The 13,030-nt window shown below is 57.2% G+C and overlaps 1 protein-coding gene across 2 annotated transcripts in view; it reads right to left on the bottom strand.

Annotated features, from left to right (window-relative positions):
* Ppl (periplakin) overlaps window positions 1–12,627 on the bottom strand; it is a 29,849-nt gene extending 17,222 nt beyond the window's left edge. Inside the window, exons 1-3 of one of the 2 annotated variants that reach the window (XM_048331699.1) lie at window positions 12,430–12,627; window positions 819–918; window positions 238–392 (exon numbers count right to left, since the gene is read on the bottom strand). In XM_048331699.1, coding sequence (XP_048187656.1) covers window positions 238–392; window positions 819–918; window positions 12,430–12,491 — 317 coding nt within the window. In that variant the 5' untranslated portion in view covers window positions 12,492–12,627. The remainder of the gene's footprint in view (window positions 1–237; window positions 393–818; window positions 919–12,429) is intronic. The other variant, XM_048331698.1, reaches the window with a different exon arrangement.
* Window positions 12,628–13,030: the final 403 nt, after the last annotated feature.

Raw genomic sequence — 13,030 nt, 5'->3', positions numbered from 1 at the left:
GTGGAATTGTGGCTCAAGTGATAGAGTGCCAAGCTTGAACACAAAAGCTTTAAAGGACAGCACCCTGGCCCTGAGTTCAAGCACCATGACTGGCATTCACACACAAAAAAATCTGAAACACGAAAGTGGATGTCGACACACCCCTGTCAGGGAGTTACCCCCGTAATCCCTGCCTGGCAGTGGTGCCCTCCCCCGCCCCCACCCTGGCAGCTCTGGGGCCTGGACGCAGGGACCTACTCCTCAGCAATCATGTCCCCCTGCGGGTGCCGCATATGCTTGGCGATGGCCGAGTCGGCCTCCAGCACATAAAGCAGCTTCTCCGAGTCGGATGTCTTCTGTAGTGCCACATCCTGGTGTTCTGGCTGCCGTCCCTCCTGCAGCCGGCCCAAGTCCTGCCGGGGTCACAAGAGGGCACAGTGGTGGGCACTCAGGCAAGGGCAGGGGGGCTAAGGGGGGGACACCCCCACGTCCGGGCTGGCCTCTCTCCAGCCTCTCGGCAAACACGGCCCAAACATAGCTGTGAGCAGAGGAGACTGTGCACCCCACCCCCATCTGCCTTGTGCCCCAGTGCAGGCTGGGAGATGACCCACAAAGCCAGGCACCCGGAGGTGGCTGACATGGAGTACCAGGAGTGACTGGGAGCCACAGCCACCATGAAGTTGCTTTCCTCATCAGCAATGCACAAAAGCTCTGTGTGGGCCACATCCCAGGGAGGTGCTGGTTGGGACTCTGTGGGAGCCCAGTCTGCCCACCCACCCTGTCTCCCACAGGGTCTGTGGGCTCATACCCTCCAAGCGAGGGGTTGGGAGGACACTCACACTCTGCATCTTGGCCTCCGTGTCCACAATGTTCTTTTCCACCTGGTCTGCATTCTTCTGCAGCTGCTCGATCAGCTCCGAGAGCTCCTTGTTGGAGATGCTGTGGATGGAGAGGCAGGTGGGCGGAGGCCACGTTCCCAGGGCGCCCACCCCAGGCTCTGAGCCTTCACTGCCCACTGAGCCTTCTGGACAGTGACTGAGAAGAGGATGGGGGAGGGGGAGTGACCCTCAGCTGCCCCCACAGGGCTGGGCTCACCAAAGCCACAGAGACAACACAGCACCCCAGGACCTTCTGTCACTGAGGCTGATGCTTCCCTTTGGCCATGTTGGGAAAGCATGGCGGGTTTGGGTGGTTTTCTTTTCTTTCTTTTGTGAGATAGGGCTGAGCGTGGTGGTTCCCACCTGTAATCTCAGCAAAGCTCCAGCAAGAAGATTGGGAATTCCGGGCCAGCCTGTCTACACAGTAAGAGTCAGTCTCAAAATAACAAAAGAAACAAGCCCAGTGTGGTGTCTCAAGCCTAGAATCCCAGCCACTTGGGAGGCAGAGATCAAGAAGCTCATTGTTTGAGGGGCTGGGGATATGGCCTAGTGGCAAGAGTGCTTGCCTCGAATACATGAAGCCCTAGGTTCGATTCCCCAGCACCACGTATATAGAAAACGGGCAGAAGTGGCGCTGTGGCTCAAGTGGCAGAGTACTAGCCTTGAACAAAAAAAAAAAGAAGCCAGGGACAGTGCTCAGGCCCTGAGTCCAAGGCCCAGGACTGACAAAAGAAAAAAAAAGAAGCTCATTGTTTGAGACCAGCCTGGGGGGCGGGGGGCAAGAGCACACAAGACCCCCATCTCAAATAGCACAAAACTGGCTGTGGTAGAATGCCACTGTGGGTAGAATTCCAGCTATGCAAGAGACCTCAGTGAGGGAGAAGGGAAACAAGACTCTACTTGAAAAATAAGTCAAGCACAAAAGGGCTGATGATGCAGCTTGAGTGGTAAAGTGCCTGCCTAGCAAGTGTTGAGGCCCTGAGTTCAAATCCTAGTACTGCCAAAGTAACGAATGAAGCCTTGCGAGCAGCCCAGCACCAATGAACCTGCGTGCAGATGCCCAGGGGAGAAGCCAGAGCAAGGAGCAGACAGCAGGGGACTCCAGAGGCTGGCTGTCCCCAGCCTGGCTCCCAGGAGGTCCTGTGTGCATCTGCTCAAAACTGGGGGGCTACTGTTTTCCCCCTTTTACAGGCAGGGAAACTGAGGCGCACAGAGTGTGGGCAGCTGGCAGAAGCTACATGGAGCTGAGATCTAAGTCAGAAACAATCTCCATGCTTTTGCCCTGAAGACTTTGAGGGCTTGAAGGAGAGGCCCCAAGGGTCCTACATCACCCTCCCTCCACTCCCCTGGCTGCAGGAGTCCACCATGTGTGTTCCTGTGGACAGCACGGTCCATACAGGAGCACAGGAATGCGGGCAGGCGGGTGGGTGGGGTTGGCAGGGAAGGCGGATGCCAGGAGCTGGGAACTGGCTGGGCGGCTCTGCCTTTTCATCTTGCTAGTGAGCCATGCTGGGCAGTCACTTGGAGCAGCAGGGCCAGGGGCCTCAATGGAGGCCGAGATACAGCCCTTCCTATCAGCCTCCTCCCTCCGGGTCCACCACCAAGACAGCCATCCCCCCTAGCGCCTCTTCTCCCCGCCCCCCCCCCCCCCCCGCAGCTAGAAAGCCAAGACACCCCGGCCACCCACCCGAAGAGGGCAGGCCCAGTGCTGCGTGGAACAGCCACGCCCACCGTCCTCTCAGAAGTTAGCGTGGACGCAGGCCTGTGGCCAGGCCCCACCTACTCATTACTCAGAAGTAATGGGCTGGAGCTTCTTCACATGTCTCAGTTTCACTGGCCATACAATAAAAGCAACAAACCATTCTGCCTGGTAAAGGAGAGGAGTGGCGTCAGCGTTGTTCCTGACACCCGATTTGAGTTTCAAGACCATTGTGTTTCAAAATCATTGGGAGGAGGGGTGTATTCAAGGACTGAGCTGGAGGGGCAGTCAGGGCAGCGTTGGGGGCCTCAAGGCAGATCTGGGCTTGTTTGCTCCGTGGTAGGTATCTTTGTCTGGCTGGCTGGTAACAAAGGAAGGGCCCATCAACATTTGTTCCAGAAGGCCTAGTGTGGGTAGGAGCCTCTGCGGTCATGATGACCGGGGTTCATACATGCTTGCTGCACCATGCCTGGGTCCTGTTGGGGGAGGGGGGACTCTCTTCTTTCCTGGGTACCCCCACTTATCTGCCATGCTTTATTCTTTAAGTTCTTTGCATGGGCACGCGCGTACACACACACACATACACACACACACACACACACACACACACACACACACACACACACACACACACACACACACAAAACACCACCCCAAAACTCACTTAGTAACTATGGGCATGGTGGCTCATGGCTGGAATCCCAACCCATTGGGAAGGTGAAAGTAAGATCAAGGTCCAGGTTGCCCTGATTAAGAAAACAACAACTATGAGACTATATTTGAAAAGGAATCCAAGCTGGCTGCCACTTAGGAGGCTGCGACCCAGGGGACTGTAGTAGGAGCCATCCTGAGCAGAAAAGTTCACTCGATTTAATCCCCAAAACAAACAGCAGAACACCAGGCTGGAGGAGCACCTCACATGGCAGAGCACCAGGGCTTCAAAACACAAAAGCAGGGGCTGGGGATATGGCCTAGTGGCAAGAGTGCTTGCCTCGTATACAAGAAGCCCTGGGTTCGATTCCCCAGCACCACATATACAGAAAATGGCCAGAAGTGGGGCTGTGGCTCAAGTGGCAGAGTGCTAGCCTTGAGCAAAAGGAAGCCAGGGACAGTGCTCAGGCCCTGAGTCCAAGGCCCAGGACTGGCCAAAAAAAAAACAAAAAAACAACAACAACAAAAAAAAACAACACAAAAGCAAGCCAGCCAGGAACTTCACAGTGAAGAACAGATGAAGGCTGACACCCTAGGTTTAGGAGATCTCCTGATACGGGTCACCTGATCGCCAAACACAACACAATGTCACTTCTGAGGCAGACGGATGTCTCTCCACCAGCTGACAAGGACACTGGGGACCTGCCCCTCAACACCCACCCAGGCCACTTCAAGGGCACTGAGGCTCCTGGGGAAAGATAAGGAAAGGCAGAGAGATGACCTGCCAGAGACGGCAGGAAAACCAGGGGACCCAGGAACTCGGTGCCTGTGGAACCTCAGGGAGAAAACTGGAGCCATCAGAAAAAAAGTTAACAGTATAGTCCCCAATAGAGGAGGTCCTTTTAGTTTTCTGGGGGTTCATAAGCCCTAAGAGGAGGCAAATGATGCCTCTGGATTGCTGGGGCAGGGAGGGAAAGGAGATGAGGCTGACAGATGCCCCACTCTGGGCCTGGTGGAAGCTGAGTCTGCGTGGGAACGCAGGGCTGGGGGAGCCCCACAAATAGCCCCTGAGTCCAGGCCAGGCTGTGGGCCCTGGTGACTTTGCAGGAGGGTCTTGCAGGACCACCTGGGTCATCCCTGTCCTGCAGAAGACAGGACCGGGCTTAGCCCGAAGGCAGCCTGGTCCCTCTTCAGAGGCCCTGGGGTGGGGTTTGAGGACACAAGGACCAAACAAGAGCTTCCTGGGGAGAGAAGTAGGACAGGTGTCTCTTTGTGTCCCTGGAAGGATCTTCAGCAGAGCAACAGTGGCGGCAGGAAGAGGCATGAGGTCCCTCGCTCTGTTGCACTGAGAGTCTCAGTATCCACATGATGCCTGGGCATGGCCAGGGCAGCTCATGGTCACACAAGAAGGCCAGAAGCAAGGATGCCTGTCACAGATCATGTACCAACACTATATGGTCTACAAGGGGTCCCCAGCAGCTAATAAATGGACACAACAGAAATGTCCATCAACTGGCTGACAGAATGTAGGCTGGTGTGTGTGTGTGTGTGTGTGTGCGCGCGCGCACACACACATGCATGTGAATGTGTAAGTCTCAAGCAGTACAGCACCGCCTAGCAAGGGAGACCCTGAGCTCAAATCTCAGCCTTGCCAGAAAAAGAAATTAGGATACCAACAGGGGTCCATATCTCATTTGATTTCTCACTTACATTCTGCTAGTCGCCACATGGAAAAAGTCGGAAAGAAAACAGGCGAATGTAATGTTTCATATCCTGTCATCTATAGGTCTCCAACTGAAGAACATTATTGAGTTGTTCCCCATGTTTCCATCCTCAGTTTTCCCATCCTGTTCTCAATGAATCCCACATCGCTGCCGGGTAACACCTTGTGGTTGGTACCAGGAAGTTCCAGGGCCCCTAGTGATGGCAGCCTGTCAACCTGAGAGCCTCCTGAGAGCCCAGAGCACCTGTCCGCCTCACTCAGCCCAGCACCTGCCTCCAGCTCCCTGGCTGCCTGCTTCCACCACAATCTGGAACTCCAGCTCTACCCAGCAGAGCTCAGCACTTATGCGAGCAGGGCTGGGGTGCAAAGCTGCCACTGGATCTCTGTCCCCTGGCCTTGGCTGTCACTAAGGCATTTAGCCATCCCTTCTTCTCCCCTGGAGTGGCCTCCGGGGGGAGGAGGGCAATCCACCAGCCCCGCACGTTGGAGAGGTCCAGTCATCGCCTGTGTCTCCCACCTTTTGTCCACTGTTGAGTCACGGCCCACCTTGCACTGTCCCTCCAGGAGCTCTCCCTGCTAGGGCCTCCTGGCTTTCCCAGCCTCCGGCACTCCAGCCCTTGGTCACACATGGGTGCCTCCCTTTTGGGGTTAACCCTGTGTCCGTGGCACGAGGTGGGGGAATCAGAGCTGGAATGTCTGGAATGTGCAGGAGTACACACCCCTCTTGAGGACTGGGCCTTGCCCTCCCTCCTGGGCCCTGGCCTGCCAGCTAGCCACTGGCTCAGGATGCAGCATTAGCAGCTGCCTGGGCTAGCTCATCACAGCCTGACCCTTAGCTTCTGTGAACCTTGCCTGGTCAAGAGATACTCTTGACTCTGGATTTCCAGACTGTCCATCCCGCTGCTGACTCCAAGGCAGCACACAGTGGGCCCTCAGGAAACAGGGAAACAATGAGAGCACCTACAGGGTGCCCCTCAGCCTTCTGTGCGTCCTCCATCCATCTGTACCTCATAGCTCTGAAAGGCCCCTAACACTTCCTAACTCCATCCGTGAGGCTACAAACTTGTAGGCCACAAGAAAGGGTCTTCTTGGCACTGAAGTGGGGTGGGTGGTTCCAGACCCTTAATTCCAGGATTTGCATAGACTGGGGGCTCAATAAACAGGCATTGAACTGAGCAGGCTTTGAGCTTGTGAGTCAGGTTCTATGTCACTCAGCTTCCTTAATAGGAACTGGAATTTATGCTCTGGCTATCCCAGGCCATGGTCCTATTTACTCACCCCACATAGTCGGATGAAAGAAATGATTGCACCCAGGTTTTTAGTGGTGGAGATGGGATCTTATGAACTCCCTCTTCATCTCTGCCTCCAAGATGGGCATAGTTCAGATCACATTTACTCCTAGGTTCCCATTTCCACACTGAGGCTCAGAGGAGTTTAGAAAGTGTCAAGATCGGGCTGGGGATATGGCCTAGTGGTAAGAGTGCTTGCCTCATATACATGAGGCCCTGGGTTCAATCCCCCAGCACCACATATACAGAAAACGGCCAGAAGGGCCAGGGACAGTGCTCAGGCTCTGAGTCCAAGCCCCAGGACTGGCCAAAAAAAAAGAAAGTGTCAAGATCACTTAGCTGGGACCTGGGGGTTCCCAGGATCCAAATGGAGGCGACTAGACTCCAGAGTCACTTCCTCAGGACAAGGAACACATCAGTACCAATCTGCATCCATCCCACCACCACCAAGCGACAGGGGACCGTCCTCAGAGAGATGGGACAACAGGCAAGGCGCTCACAATTCATCTCAGTGGTTGGGCTACAGGCAGTGGTGGTAAACTGAGGCTGAGTCATTTTTCTGAGGTGTACCACAAGGGACACCAGCTTGTCCTTCTGAACAGGCCTTGCAAGTCCTGGGTGGATCCTGACTACACCCTATTTGGGGCTTGCTGTTATGGGCTCCATCTCCATTCCTCCCGGCAACCTGCCCAGGTAGGCACTATTGGTTCCTACTTCAGGGTGGGGCCCACTGAGCCTCTGAGATAGGCCCAGTGTCCCAGTGTCCATGCCCAGTGCCCAGGGGGTTATTGGGCTGGTAAACACCTATGGCTGGAGACTAGAGGCCCCAGCAGGCACGTCCTAGATGGGACAAGTACTGAATGCTTTTCTCTCCCACTTCCCAATTCCTCCTCCTCATCTCTCTGCCCCTCTTACAGACCCTGGGGACAGGACAGTCACCATTTACAGCCCCCATAGATAGGAATTTCCTGCATGCTAGACAACGCGTCTAACACCTGATATCCTGAGCCCCAGGCTTATGCAAGCCTGGAATCAAGGGCTATAGGAGAGAGCCCTCTGTCCTCCAAAAAGAAAATTAAAAAAAAAAAAAAGACTGAGTCCTTTTGTGTAAAAGTATCTAGGCTAATAGGTAGGATTAAGGAAAGAATCCCAATGATTATAATTGGGAAGATTTTGGGTTATTCAGGGCAGGGTACTTTTCAGCCAGGCTGTCCCACACAATCCATACAGCCTAACTTGATTGTGATTTATAGTTCAGCCCAACAAAAGGCCAGAAGAGAGCAAAGTGGGGTGGGAAGGAGAAGGCGTCATAACACAGTGACATAGTGGAGTAGGTCCAAACACATACAGCATTACAATAAACGTGAATGAGTTCAACTTGCTTACTAAAAAGAAAAGACTCTCTCTGTCAGGAATACAAAGTCTCCTTCCTCAGGTGTCAGCTATTTGAAGACATGCTTGAAACAAAATGATACCAGTAGGATGAATGTAAAGGAGATGACATACCAGGAAGGGGTCACTGAAGACAGAACACAAACCATGCACCCCTAAGACGTAGAACGAATGTGGTTACACCTGGCTGCAGGTGCAAATACCTGGGGCGGCTGCATCTAAAGGTTCTGACTTCACTGGTCTAAGATAAGGCTCTGACATTGTATTAAAGCTCCTGGATTATGGTAATATGCAGATAGGGTTGAGAACGAGGAAGTGGAGCCCACCCCCGTCCCCCAGCAAGGGGTGAAAAGGAAGGAGGAGGAGGAAGAATCTAAGTTGTCTACAGGAAGTCATTGAGAAAGCAATAGACAGGTGGTACTCCATAAATACCAGATTGATTAGTCAACTGACTGATACTCTCCCTACTGGAAACTTCTGTGGTAACTGGACAGCAGATTTCCCCACACCCAGCTATTCCTCCTGCGGGTACAGCAATGCCTGTTTTATTGTGAAGCCGGATGTGTTTCTGCCTGGTGAAGGCTGCCCCCCTCCAGGCCTCTGAGTGGGGCTGGGGCTCTGCACATGACTTCCCTTTATGGACACACGTAGAACTTTCAGCCAGTTACTCTGGCGACAGAAAGGCAGGTCTTGAAGAGTTCTGCAACCTCGGCACCCCTGAGCATTTGTTGCAGGCTGTTTGCTCTGCCCCAATCCCTGACCACCATCCACATCCTCACAGAGATTGCATAGGGGCAGCTGCTCAGGACCCTCCCCCATTCCCTTCTCTAGAGGGACCCCCGCTCCAGCCACCACCCTGGCCTTCTTAGATCATGGTGGGGGGCTGGGGAGGTGTTGAACATGCACAGGAAGGCCAAAGGGCTCCTCTTAAAGGAGATTCTTCACAGCCTTTAGGAGCTCTCCTTCATCATTCATTCATTCAGCCCTGGGGGAAATGGACATTGGGCTCTACCTGGCCACCACACTGAGTCAAATGGCCCTGGGATAAATGCAACAAAAGGGATGGGGGGGGGGAGCAAACCAGGAAATGATTCCAGGACCTAAGGGCAAAAGAAAACCCTAGGGCTGGAGCTAAACAGCCAGTCACGGTTGTAGCATGTCTGCCTCAGACAGAGGAACAGAGGGATAGGACAGAGGGATGGGGTGCTGGGGGGAAGGGACAGGAGCAGGGAAGTGATTGCTGCAAGAATCCAGGCCAGGAGTTCTGGAGGCAGTCAGAGATGAGGACCTATTTCAGTGAAAAAGGAGTTGCAGTGCTGGGAATGTAGCTTAGTGGTAGAGTGCTTGCCTAGCATGTATGAAGCCATGGGTTTGATTCCTCAGCACCACATACACAGAAAAAGCCGGGAGTGGCGCTGTGGCTCAAGTGATAGAGTGCTAGTGTTGAGCAAAAAGAAACTAGGGACAGTGCCCAGGGCCTGAGTTCAAGCCCCAGGACAGCAAAAAAGAAAAAGAAAAAAGAAAAGGGAGCTGCAGGCAAACCTGGTGAAACCAGAGACAAGGAAGACCAGCAGCCATTGCTCTTTTTCTGCCTTCTGGACAGGCTGGGTGGGGGTGGGCAGACAGGAGGGCACCGAAGGTACCAGAGATCCCAGAGGAACACCAAGCCAGGACCTCCACCATCTGGCCTGCAGGTTCCTGGACAGAAATGCCACCAGCACAAAAGGGGACCTGACCTTCCTTCCCTCTCCAGTGCAGGCCATTTGTGAGCCCGAGCGCATGCCTGTAGGCTGGGCCTCAATGTTGTCCTAGGGAAATGGGACGTAGCCCACCTAGAGTGGGCCACAGTGGTCACCATCCTGGCTTCAGGGCACAGTGGGGGCTGGGGAGAAGGCTTGAAGGGGAGTGGGCTTTTCCGATGCCCCCAGTCACTGCCCTCTCCAGCTGTCTTAGAGCAGGACCACTGATACCTCCTCTGGGAAGTCCTCTCTGATGTATCTCTCCTTTGGTCCCAACAGCTTCACTGAAGACAGCTGCAAGGCAGCATGAGTGGGGTCTGAATGGAGACTCCATCTGACCAGCACTGTGTCCCATCCCTTGGGCCTGAAATCACAAACCCACACCTGTACTTAAGGCTGACCCTGTCTTATAACCCTGAGCGGATGGCCAGAGATCAGTGCAGTGCAGGATTGTCCCCCTGTCCTCCGCATCTCCCCAGGTGCCTCATGCCAAAGCCCTTCCTTCTGTCCTTTCACTTCATCTGCAGCCTACCTTATGAGGAATTGGGGCTCAGAGAGGCCAGGCGGCTCCCTCCAGGTAGCACAGCTAGGAGGGTGGAGCAGATCCCTGGCAGAGGCTCCAGCTGGGCTGGACGCTGTCCGTGGTGACCCGCACCATCAGGCCTGACCCTGTGATTAGCTCAGGTGTGAACACCAGCTTCCACCCCTGTCATTAGGAACTAGGGCGACGAGAGCAGCGGGGTGCACACCCAGGCTCTCCCCAGTTTCAGCTGCTTCACAGAGAGGCTGGGGCACAGGGAGGGGCACTGCACAGATCCAGCCCTTGGCTGCCTGGATGCCTAAGTCAGGACAGGCACCGGATGGGCTAACCTGGGCACCGGATGCCCTCACCTGGGCACTTCCTGTGCACTGGGGCACTGTTCGGCTGCTCACATGGGGGCTACTTATCACTCCCTCTTTCACAGATGGGGTGAGGGAGGCTCAGAGGGACTGCAAGGCCGGGGTGAGCAGGAGGAGAGGTGTCTGCCTCCAGCACTGAAGTTCTTCCACACCTCGCTGCCATCTCTATCCTTTCCTGGGCCAGTGGTGGTACCCCAAGGTGAAAGAAAACTTGGGGGACCCTCTGCCAAGTGACCACAATTCCCCTCCCAGACGCCCTCGCATCCAGATCCCCATGACACTCACTCTGGGCCATGCTGGAGACATTGTCATGCCCAGGACCCAGTCCCTACAGAGGGAACAGAGGGTGTGCTGGGCCAGGTGACCGCATCGGGAAGCGCCAGGCCCCCTCCTAAGGGCTTAGCTGTGGGGTGACGCCACAGGACCCCACAAGAGAGAATCCAGAATGCTTCCTCGCTTCCGACATAGAGAGAGAGAGAGAGAGAGAGAGAGAGAGAGAGAGAGAGAGAGAGAGAGAGAGAGAGAGAGATTTCCAAGCTGAAACGTGAAATGTGGAGCCAATGGCTGTCAGCCGGGCCAGAGGAGGGGTTCCCCCCCCCCAGGCCGGGGGGTGAGGGGGAGGAGGGTGGCTCACAGTCCCCACAGTTGACCAGGATGGGAGACCTTCCTTCCTTCCCTTCTGGCTTGTCTGTTTCCCTGGAACCTTCCATGAGCTCCCAGGCCAGGCCTTGGGCCATGGATGGCTGGAGGCAGGGGGAGGCGGAGGCCAGGCTTGGCACCGGCAGGGTGTGGAGGACTAGAGGGGCCTGGCTCTTGGTGAGGATGAGAGAGGACAGTTGTGTGGGGCTGGCACAGAGCCCCCGATTGTGCAATGCCTGAGAGACAACAGCGCAGGGACTGGAAGGGACCCCAGCGAAGCCTGAGGACCAGCTGGATGGGAACAGAGCAGAAGGGGTGGGGGGGACCCTGCCCAGCCCCTGGGGGTGTGAGAGATGGGGATGGCGGGGAGGCCCCCTCCCTGGGAGAGAGGTAGGACACTCCTTGGAACCGAGATGGGGTGAGGGACACCCCAGGGTAGGGGACTTTCTGGACGCCACAGAACTGAAGGGAGCCAAGGCCGGCTCAGGCCTCAGCACCTGCCTGACAGGTGGGCCTGGCCTGGGCTGCAGCACTGGGCGGAGCCCTGGGATCAGAGTCCTCTCCCGCCTCTTCTGGGGCCTGGGGAGTAGTGAGGGACTCCCACTGAGGGCTATGCTACTTGCTTGAGGTTCCTGGGCAAAAGAGGGTCCCTTTTTTTTCTCTAGTGGGGGTAAAGGCAGGGGCTCAAAGTCCACCACCCCCCCACCGTGCTTCCCTGTGCCTCGGCCCCTAAACCGGTTATTAAGTGAATTCATTAAGCTTATCAAAACGGACGTGGGCTGCCTCTCAACGCAAACACATCAAGACATGTCATTCCCTCCCCGGGCAGACGGCCTGGAAACCGGGGCTCAGGGAGACGCCGCCAGTTTCGGGGTTGGGGGGGTGGGGTGTGGACAGCCACACCCCTGAGAAGTCCTGCGGAAAGAGGCCAGACGCTGCGCAGCAGCCGAGGGGAGATGGTGGCGCAGGGGGGCCTCCAGCCCGCCCCCCACCGACCCCGCGCCCCCCACGGCCCGGGGCGCGGCTAGAGCGCAGGTGCGGCGGCGGGAGGCAGGGCTGTGCGCGGGCGGGCGCCTCCCCCCCACTTCCAGGCCCCCAGCACCTGCCTGCGTCCCCAGCCCCGCACACCTTCCCGGCCCCAGTGAGCCCCGGGTGGGGGTCCCGGGTCCCTCTGACACCCCCAATCCGGAAGGTGTCCCCCAGCTCTCCGCTCCCGAATCTCCGCGCGGTGCCCGTTTCAGGAAGAAAACTGCCAACTCGAGGGCACCCCTGGAACGCCGACCTGCACCCCAACTCCGTCTCCCACGATCCAGGCCCCCAAATGAGCGCTCCCTACGTTTTAGGGACCCTTAGGATTTAAAGGTCCCCGGTACCTCCGCGGTGCGCCTCGGACGCCTCCTAGCCCGCCCCGTCTCAACGCGGCGGCGGGGCTTTGCGGCTCCAGGGCCCCCGGCGCCCCCGCGCGCCACCCCGCGCCCCCCCCGCGCCTGGCTCGGCCCCGGGCGCCCCCCTCGCCCAGCCCTGGCCGGGCGCCCCTCACCTGCGGGTCTGCACGGAGGGGCTGTATTTGCCTTTGTTTCTCTTCCTGAACAGCGAGTTCATGGCGGCGCGCGCGCGGGGGTCGCTCGGAGCGGCGGCGGGAAGCGAGCGGCGGCGCGGGGAGCCCCGAGTGCGGGCGGCGGGGCGCGGGGAGCCCGGAGTGCGGGCGGTGGCACGGGGTCCCTCCCCGGAGGGGCGGGGCGCCCGCTGGACGCTCCCCCGAGAAGGTGGCGCCTACCTTCCCGGTGGGGAGGGCGGGGTCCCCTGAGCCCCGAGGCGGGGACCTGGATCCCAGCCCGGCCCCGCCCGCAGCACCGCCGGCCGGCTGGGCTCACCTGGCCCTGCGAGACCACCCGCCCACCCCCCCGCAGGCACCCGCACTCCCTTCCCTTCCTGGGCACCCGTATCCCCTTTGCAAGGTACCCGCACCCCCTTCCCGGGCAGACGTCCAGCTGAGCCTGAAAACACGTCTCCAAGTCCCCCAGGTTCATGGATGGCCCTCCCCTCCGGCAGTGGCCAGCGCCGTCTGGAGTTTGGATCCCTCTGAGGGGGGTCAGCTGGTGGAGTTCTGCTGCCCTCGGCCTCAGTTTCTTTATTCGTCA

The sequence above is a fragment of the Perognathus longimembris genome, chromosome 23 (genome assembly GCF_023159225.1).
Source record: "Perognathus longimembris pacificus isolate PPM17 chromosome 23, ASM2315922v1, whole genome shotgun sequence".
Taxonomy (NCBI): domain Eukaryota; kingdom Metazoa; phylum Chordata; class Mammalia; order Rodentia; family Heteromyidae; genus Perognathus; species Perognathus longimembris.
Note: the sequence above shows the minus strand (reverse complement) of the source record. Positions and strands in the feature narration are given on the sequence as shown.